The sequence below is a fragment of the Genypterus blacodes genome, unplaced genomic scaffold (assembly GCF_046128005.1).
Source record: "Genypterus blacodes isolate CSIRO-AG114 ecotype Tasmania unplaced genomic scaffold, CSIRO-AGI_Gbla_v1 ptg000067l_1, whole genome shotgun sequence".
In the NCBI taxonomy this organism is placed as follows: domain Eukaryota; kingdom Metazoa; phylum Chordata; class Actinopteri; order Ophidiiformes; family Ophidiidae; genus Genypterus; species Genypterus blacodes.
This window is the reverse complement of record NW_027466879.1, coordinates 1,618,870-1,628,605: the sequence shown is the minus strand read 5'-3', so window position 1 is coordinate 1,628,605 and position 9,736 is coordinate 1,618,870. Positions and strand designations below refer to the sequence as shown.

The window sequence follows — 9,736 nt, the reverse complement described above, 5'->3', positions numbered from 1 at the left end:
AGATTAATCAAGTTATCATTTGCATATTAGGTTGGATAGCAAGGTTGTGCATATTAAAACCCTGCCATATGTAAAACTGTCATGATTATTTCTTATTTCTATGGAAATCCAAGGGACCCACTAACTATACACTACACGTATACATGTTATATACTATTATAAGCCATTTATTTCAATGTGTGTGCACACATGAACTTGTGTTAAGCGAATCTCCTGATTTTCCCTCCACTTCCTCACTTCATGGCTCACTGAAATGACACAAAATAAGACAAACACAGATGGCCATCAGTTAGTGCAAAGGGAACAGGGACATATTTTTCATGACTAATTAATCTTCAAAACATGTATGACTTTTCCATGGCGGGCTTACTGGATCCTACTATGTTCAGACACATCCCACTGCCTGAGAACTCTCTTCTTGTCCAGTGATATTTTCCAGTGATCATTCATTAGCTTCCAGTCCTGTGAGTTGTCCATTAGACTCTGAGTCACGTTTGGAGCCTTCACATGACAGAGTGATTGATCACACACATGTTGTTTACACGGGTCATATCTGACAGACAATAATTTAACTTAAGTGTTTTTGGCTATGTTGATGTTGATGCTGTTCTTATTAAGGTTTCTTTGCAATAACATTGTGATATGTAATGACAGGTGACCTTTTATTTACACACCCCTGACTATAGTTATATAGTCGTTTTTTTATTTTCCACCCTCAAACAATTACCGAGGGCCGGACCTCGGTGACCTCATGGCTGGCTAAGGCCCTGAGGCCAACAGCTAATATATCTGCTTATTCAACAGAACAAACAATTACAGTGGCTCTTGAATGGATAGAACAGATTAAGCCAGTCAGTGATAATCGGTTCTGCCTCAACTGCAGTATCACGTGGTTTTATGTCCTGCCAGTGAGAAGGGATTGAGTTTTAGAAGTGGGTAACAACTTGTTGAGAATCCCAAAGTATGGGGCTGATTCTCTTGGGTTATAGGACATGATGGGATGAGGGGCCATGGATAAGCAGACTGTATGGGCAAAAAAAGCTGATTGATATCCAAAAGTAGAAGATCCTGGTGAACTTCTACCGCTGTACCATTGAGAGCAAGCTCACAAACTGCAAAAACTGTGACCCTGCTGAACTGTACTTCATCACTTCACAAGCAGCATTGCACTCTGCTGTTATTTGCACTAATAATTCATTCACATCGGACTGAACCATTGTTACACTGTTGACTGTTTTGCACATACAATCGCCTTTGCACTATTTAACATTTTTAAATGATTACTTGTACATTCACCTGTATATAGTAATCTGTTAATAATATAGTACATTTTTGCACTTCTAGTTGGCTGCTAACTGCACCGTACTCTGCACAATGACAATAAAGTTGAATCTAATCTAATCATTAATACATAAATGGAGGCAATGAAGAGAAAGCAGAAGCAGGTATTATTAGAACATGGACTCGCAAGTGACAAAGCAATGTGTACCAGAGTCCCAGAAAAAGCTCAGCAATACCTCTACATGTCTTACTGTACTGTGGAAAAAATTGAAATTGAGAGAAATACCCTAAAAATATGAAATCAAATACTTAACGTAACTTCATTTTTACCATTTAATTAAAATATTTAATAGAGATGTTGTGAAGGCTCATTTCCTCTCCTTTTGTTATTGTCCACACATTTGTAGTTTTTTTGTTTAATTACGTCATGGCGCTGCTGCATACATGAGCCCACTAGATGACGACATGTACCTTTTCTGCATGTTCTTCATATTCAAGGAGAAGAAGAAGAAGAAGAAGAAGAAGAAGAAGAAGAAGCAGAAGAAGAAGAAGAAGAAGAAGAAGAAGCAGAAGCAGCAGCAGCAGCAGAACTGTCCGACAGGGGGCGCTGATCAGATCATGTGAGCTATTTGGTGTGAAGGTAAGAGGTCAGACCGTGTCATCCAACCGTCACCGCCGCACCGGCATCCTTCCACCCGCTGGCTAACTGTCACAATCACCGCTCAGTCAACCGGACTCCAAAGACCAGCCAAGGAGCTGAGCAACGAAAATGGCCAAAAAACGGAGAGAGAGACGAGAGACGGACGTGCTTGCCTCGGAGCAGGAGGAGGTGAACGCTGGGGAGCCGCCGGTGTTGAAAGGTGGGTTCAGCCGGAGAACAAAGTCCAGCAGAGACCGACCCGAATCACCGTATACAGAATACCGGAGTAATTTCGCTCTTCTGTGGGGTCACCGCGGGTCGGCAGCTGCTGTTAGCTCCGTTAGCGCCGTTAGCTCCGCCGCCGGCTAACTAACATTAGCCCGACCATGACTCTGCTAACTAGCTTAGCAGCGCGCGAGCGAACAGGTTAGACGGTGGATATTGACAGAAAAACATGAAGCATGTTATGATGACGTAATTTAAACTACAGGACTGACAGCTGTGAAGTGACTGATCGAACGATTACTACACACACACACGGCATGATGTCATGTTAATAACCTCTGAAAGGGAAAATGGTAGCTTATGAATTCTGAAATATGGGAGCAATATCTCATCGTTTTACACCATTTAAGCCAAATTGCTGAATTAGAACTGACGAGGCTGTATGATAATAAATGATGTATGACTCAGTGAGTGTAAAGATACACAGATACACACGTATTAACTGTGTGACAGCTGCTCCATGGAGCTGTAACATCTTTCACCAAATACACAAGCTGAGCCTTAAACCGTTTATATGTAATGTTTTTTAAACATGATGAAAGGGACAGGCTCAGAGTCTGTCTCTCTGCCTGTCTCTATCTCTCTGCCTGTCTGTCCCATGGGAAGTGATGAAGGAGTGATGATGCAAAACACAAAAGCAAATTACACAAGACACACACCAACAGCTAGTGAACTGCAAGACAGCACACACACTCACACACTCTCTCACTCTCTGCCCCCCCTCTCTCTGATATGGGCTTATATATTAACATGTGTCCTGTCAGTGTGTAACTGTTAAGTGCAGAAGTTAACTGACCAGGAGGAGGAGTGACGATGACCATTATACATCCACACAACCTCTCCACCTCACACTGTCAATCTCATTGTACACTTGACCCCATTTTGTAGAATTTTCTTGTGTCTCCTTATCATAACAATAAACTAATTTCTCCACAGAGGTCCCTCACACTGAAGCAGGCTCAGCCCGCACGTCTCTCCTCATCCTGCTCTCCATCTTCACCTGCGCGGCCTCAGTCATGTATCTGGTCTACAGGAACTTTCCGGAGCTGACTGAGTGAGTTCATCCTTTATGGTTTACTGAGTCTTATCTGTTGTCGGGGGGTTACAGTAACGCTTTTCATATAACATAAACAAATCATTACGTTGTTTTCCTAGTGATGAGATGCAGAAGATAAAGATCCCTAAGGACATGGAGGACGCCAAAGCTCTGGGCACGGTCCTGTCCAAGTACAAAGACACCTACTACACCCAAGTGCTGATGGCCTACTTCACCACATATGTTTTGTATCCTTTGAGTGAATGCGGTTCTTAAATCTTCCCACTTTGTGACAGTGTAGAGAAAGACTAAACAGGTTAGAGAAGAATGTTGAATGTTCACCTTGACTCCTCCGTCAGCCTCCAGACGTTTGCGATCCCTGGATCCATCTTCCTCAGCATCCTGTCTGGATACCTTTACCCTTTCCCTCTGGCTCTCTTCTTAGTCTGCCTGGTGAGTAAACACTGTATGAGAGGTAGTAAGAGTGTTTGAATTTACTTGTTGATGTCAGTCTCTGATCACGTGTCTCTTATCAAGTGTCTCTGATCACATGTCTCCTCTCTGGCAGTGCTCTGGCCTCGGTGCTTCCTTCTGCTACATGCTCTCCTACCTTGTGGGGCGGCCGGTGGTCTACAAATACCTCACAGAGCGAGCCCAGAGATGGTCCCAACAGGTCAGAGGTCACACCGAATACGGGTCTCATCATGTTATAGGTAATAGGAGGGTTTAGATTGACTTCATGCTTTTGTCTTCTTGCTTGCAGATTGACAAACATAGAGATCATTTGATCAACTACATCATCTTTCTGAGGATAACGCCGTTCCTTCCTAACTGGTTCATCAACATCACCTCACCTGTCATCAATGTGCCTTTAGGCGTCTTCTTCTTAGGAACCTTTCTTGGTAAGCCTCTCACTCACTCACTCACTCACTCACTCACTCACTCACTCACTCACTCACTCATTTGCACTCACTTACTCTCTCACTCACTCTCTCACTCACTCACACTCACTCACTCACACTCACACTCACACTCACTCACACTCGTTCTCTCACTCACTCTCACTCACACATTCACACTCTCTCACTCTCTCGCTCACACACACACACTCACACTCTCCCTCTCTTCTGTTTTTAAGTCTTCTTAAAACATTTTGTGATCTTTTGTGATTCTGACTCTCCTTCCTCCTTCTCGGCTGTTTGACAGGAGTGGCGCCCCCGTCCTTCGTGGCGATCAACGCGGGCACGACTCTGTACAAGCTGACCACGGCGGGCGAGGCGGTGTCCTGGAACTCCCTGGCCGTGCTGGGCGTGCTCGCCGTGATCTCCATCTTGCCGGTGTGTTTCCAGAAAAGGCTTCAGCAGAAAATGGAGTAGAACAGTGGAGAAACACAAACGCCTCACCTCAACTCACCTGCCGGCTGATCCCGCGTCCCCTCCTCCCCCTCAGCTCAGGAACCGGACACGCAGCCGTCACTCACGTTCTCCGCCTCGGCCCCCGCTTCTCACGCGGGGGCGGCGGAAACCTCCGGGCCGCCGGCACAACGAGCGCTCATCAACCACAACATGCATGCGGTGGTTGGATTCTTTGTAGTTTTAAGTCAATTAGAAACCGGCCGCTGCTTTGTACTTCCTGTTTGTTTTCTGTCTGATACGTTGTTGACTGGAGCACGTCGTCTTGTAAATAGAAAAATGTGCTTTTTTAAAAATGTTGTATCATTGTTGCCACACAACCAAAGGTGCTACTTACAGGATCTGAACTCGCACAACTTTACGTTGAAGTGCCAGTGACCTCATGCGACCTCTCTCATAGTCATCAGTCCTATTGGATCACATTCTCTCTCTGTCAGTCAGTCAGTAGCTTATCAGTCTCTACTTCCTGTACGTAGCACCTTTTACATTCCACTCCTGTTTGATATTTATTTTTAACTCTCATCTGATCTGAAGTTTAACAACGTCTTCACCATGACAGCAATAACTCTGACGCCACTCTGAAGAATGAGCTTTGATTCTGGAACCTTACATTGTTTTGTACCTGGGGCTCCACTCGGTAACTTGCATGCGGTGAAACTTAAGAGTGAAGGGAAGCTGGAGATGAAGAGGAGGTCCTGCTGATGTCGCATGACAGGTTTCACCTCCTGGACATCTATTTGGACTTGGGTCTTATTTGTTAATGACACCTGCATGTGTTTGTATTCAATCAGAACAAAGCAGGAAAGAGATGCAGTCTGAGGAAACGGAGCCTCGACTCCAGCAGCCGACCCAGAACTTTACTCTGCTCTTATTGCACACACACACACACACACACACACACACACACACACACACACACTCACACACTCACACTCACACTCACACTCACACACACACAGCCAGCTTCTATTCTTCACCATCAGAGGTATTACGTCACAATTCTCTTTGTTTTCTTTAAATAACTTGTTTTGTCTTCCGCTCCAAAAAAACCCGTAACTAGATTTCTCATTTAAATGTTGAACTTACTTTGTCTCATGTATCTGCTGCTGCTTAAAGGAGCTGTGTGTGTGTTTGAGTGTGTGTGGAGGTGGATGCGGATGGAGTGAATGTACATGCAGGTAACGAATGGGATCTGGTGACTGAGTTTTCTTTCCTTCACAGAGCTTAGAGCAGCTGATTGATCACTTTGACAGTGAGTCAGTCATGTGTCTTAATGCTGAGGCGTTCATTTGTGTGTTTTTACTGTAAATGTCAAAACTACATGTTGGAACTAATAAGAAATCTGTGTAAACTTTTGATGGCACAATGCTACTGTGTGTGTGTGTGTGTGTACATCCATTCATGTGGTTTTGATTTCTACTCCTTAAATCCCTGGTTGACTGGAAAATGCATTTTGAGTTTCTGTATTATCAGTTAATAAATTAATCTCAGAATAAAACAACTCACTCTGAATAAAGTTGACATCAAACTCATTATTACACCACAACACAAACATCACAACTCTGACACGGCAACACACAGGGTTAGGTTGTATAACGTGATGTAATGCAGGATGAAGTGTTTGAGATGTTTGTTGTGATTTTCAGTCTTAATCAAATCTGATTATTTTCTATTTATTAAATCATTTCCCTTGAATGAATTACGGTTGATTGATGGCGGCCCCTGTCCTAATGTGAATGATGTTCCTGAAAGTAGGAAGGCCAAAAGGAAATTTTAATGTTTTTTAATAGGGATTGGCTGAGAAACTTAAAAATTGGAAGCATTGACGTACAGAATGTGTAGATGCTGGAAAAACCCTGAAAGATTGAAGCCTGAAGGCCCGAAAAATGTCTGATTGTTTTCTGTACCTGAATAAAGTTACAAGCAGTTTGAGTAAAAACACAACATAAACAACTTTATGCCAATTAAGCAGAGACACAGAGCTGAGACTGTGAAGGCTGAAGATGCCTGAAAACCACACAGAGAATAAGAGGCTCTCCTGCAAAAACCGTAAGTCCTACCTGATTAGGAGCTGAAGCATGAAAACCAGGAGAAATTCCTGAACATCGGGATGTATTATGGTGCAAAAAGACCAGAAGATAAAGAAGAACCGGCGACTTGAAACTAACAAGTAATCACAGCAACAAGGCTCGATGTGCACTGTCTGCATCCGGCCAGCAGGGGTCACCATAAGCACACTATGTTACACTGTAAACTGTTTGAGCTGAATGTTCCTGCAGCAGCTTTTGACACGCACAATAACAGAGATGTATCAATCAATCATTCATCAAATATATTACACTACTGCTCATACATTGGCTGCATGTACTTTACAGGAGAGTTTGACTAAATACGACATGAGATGAAAGAAAAACAGAAAACTTTCAAATCTACCTAAAACAATAAATTAATGCATGCAGAGATAAAAATCGGGGGAAATAAAATGGAATAAAATTAGAGATAAAGTAAAAAGTGAAAGAAATGAATTGGAAGAAGAACAATAGAATCAAAAATATTTGAAAAGGGAAAGAAAAAAGAATAACAGACAGAGCAATGTATCCACTCTGCTCTGTCCTCATATCAAAACAAATGTAAAACAAAGGAGCTCTGTTCCTCCTCCTGCACCTTAGCGTTACCTCACCCACCCTCATATTATTGAGTTAAATATCAAAACAGTGTTTGTCTTTGCCAGGCAACCTGCACTTTTATTTTTCCTTCTAAAAGACACGAATCCACCGCGTCAGCAAGAGATGGTTCAACCCAAGTTCAGCGTGTGGGAGCTGAAGATCAGATAAGAACTTGCATTCATACAATAAGCTAACAATCAGCACCATACAGATCTCTTCATGCTGCTGCTTTACAGATACGATCAGACAGAGACAGACTGTGAGCCACAATGATCCTCCTTTACCAGCATAAGATCAAACTATCCATACAGCAACTCCTTTACTTTATCATTTCATTCTACATGATTTTACTGTTGGATAAGTGCACAGAAACACGTAAAGCCCACCTCCTTTGTTTGGAGTCAATCTTAATGACATCACCAAATATATACGCACCATAAATAATAGATCCAACTGATGAAATGAGACAAAGTGCTGACGGCAGCTGACTTCATCCTTATTTGTATGGGGGAACAACAGGATGAGAGTTGAGTCAAGATGGAATAATACTTCTGTGATATCGCATGTAACCATGGCTGCGGACCCACGGAGACAAACTGAGGCCTCTCGTTCCACACGCCTGTCTGCCAAACAGAACCTGGGTGTGGTGACTCAGGCACTTGTGCTTGTTTAAGTGTTTGCTGGTCACAAATGTGTCATAAAATGTATTTATATCCCAGGATGTGTAGAAACATGTGGTCCTTACTAAAGATGCTATTCTCAGAAACGAGGGGTTCTTATCTCCATAACTAAGTAGCACAAGCCTCAGCATTCCAAAAATAAGGATATCTCTAAGCCGTTTCACCATGTGTCCCAAAAGTACCTTAAAGCCTGTAACCAATTTATCTGATTCCTGTCTTAAATATCCTCATGCAAACAGATTTGGGAACATTCTTCGGGATTGTCTGATGGTGCAAAAATGTCGGACAGATGCCTGTTTTCTGGGTGAGACGTCTTCCCACGCTGACCTCATCGCCCCGATGGGTTCGCATGTTTGAATGGTTGACGAGAAACTGTGTGTCACCTAACATCAACATCAGGGCCGGGACGAGGCTGAGAGCTACAAATCACATCTGAAATCAGGCTCTGCTATTGACCGTAAGCGGGCAGAGTCCAGATAAGATCATCCTGCTTCATGCATTAACTCATCTCTCACCGTGACCACATTGTTCTGAAGGCAGCTGACTTCATCCTTATTCCTAGGGTGGAGCGAGATGATTGAATTGGAACAAGCAGGAAAACAAGGAGGCAACAAGACGGCGCAGATAGAAGAGAATCCGGAAAAACAAACTGACTCGAGGCCACATCCCTTGTGTGAAGTCTCTTGAGGTCCAAAGGCTCAAGTCCACGTGAGGTCAGGGGTCATTAAGGTCTAAACAGGCTCTCTCTCCAGCTCCAACACCTGGAAAAGAGGTGAACCAATGAGTCCCACATGCCGGTCGGACCCAGGAAATGGAACATTGCTACGTGGACAACTGGATTTGGAAGACAAAGCAAACAAATCAGTTATGTAAGAGTCATTTGTCACTGGGGTGTTGTGGAGCCAGTGGACAGACTCATTAGCCGGTCCTATTCCCTCTCAGACTGCAGCTGTGACTGTACACGCACAGCACACGATCCAAAACCAACACATACACGCTAGCTTACATTTACAGAGCGCTTTTGATTTGTCTTGTCATGTGAGAGCAGCGACCGAGCCAACAAAGAGCGATCGCACCGAACTCTAGAGAAGCACCGTGCCAAGTTCCACACAATCACAGCACACAACAGCAAGAACAGAGCGGCTCTTCAGGACAACACGAGCTCGCTTCAGTCATCAGAGAGCAGCAATCATCTGCATTACAGTTTTTCGGAATTTGCTAAAACACTAAACCCCATTATCTGAACCCAACGCTCACAGGTGTGAATTTCTCTTTTGGCAAAAGCTTAAACAAGCTCAGGTAGTTAGGAACCTTTTGCAAATCTCCTTCCGTGTTCCTGCAAAACCCAAAGCACGTTCTCATTCATAAAACACGTTTCGCACTGTGTTGCACTTGTGTTGCACTTGTGTTGCACAACGGTAACCAAGGGTGACAAGTTAAACACAACTACAACACACTCGTAATTGTTCACACTTGTTTCTAATGATGTGGTCATCTGTACAGAATGAGACAGCTGCCAGTGCGCAGGAGGCACAGGTGCATCGAATGTTGATAGCAACAATCTGAGAGGCAGAGGAAGAGGATGTGGAAGAGGAGGTGGACAAGGAGGAAGAGGAAGAGCAAGACCAAGAACAGTAATGCCAGATGAACTTCGGACCATGTTCTTGTTCATCTCAGGCTAGGTTTGGGTTTGGGTTTGGGTCCAGTGTCCTCTTAGACCCCAGAAACTTCCGTGA

The 9,736-nt window shown here is 43.7% G+C and overlaps 1 protein-coding gene across 1 annotated transcript; it reads left to right on the top strand.

Annotated features, from left to right (window-relative positions):
• Positions 1-1,883: 1,883 nt before the first annotated feature.
• On the top strand, positions 1,884-5,686 carry tmem41b (transmembrane protein 41B). Its single transcript, XM_076156233.1, has 7 exons — positions 1,884-2,141; positions 3,143-3,260; positions 3,362-3,490; positions 3,602-3,695; positions 3,811-3,915; positions 4,006-4,144; positions 4,449-5,686. Exons 1-7 carry the CDS (start codon positions 2,051-2,053, stop codon positions 4,616-4,618), a joined length of 846 nt encoding a protein of 281 aa, XP_076012348.1. The 5' UTR covers positions 1,884-2,050; the 3' UTR covers positions 4,619-5,686.
• Positions 5,687-9,736: the final 4,050 nt, after the last annotated feature.

Bases quoted from the DNA above. Each gene is read 5' to 3' on its own strand.
- tmem41b (XM_076156233.1), top strand. From the start codon at position 2,051: ATGGCCAAAAAACGGAGAGAGAGACGAGAGACGGACGTGCTTGCCTCG. The intron at 3,261-3,361 runs GTGAGTTCATCC...TTGTTTTCCTAG, and splicing joins AACTTTCCGGAGCTGACTGA to TGATGAGATGCAGAAGATAA. The intron at 3,491-3,601 runs GTATCCTTTGAG...CTCCTCCGTCAG, and splicing joins TACTTCACCACATATGTTTT to CCTCCAGACGTTTGCGATCC.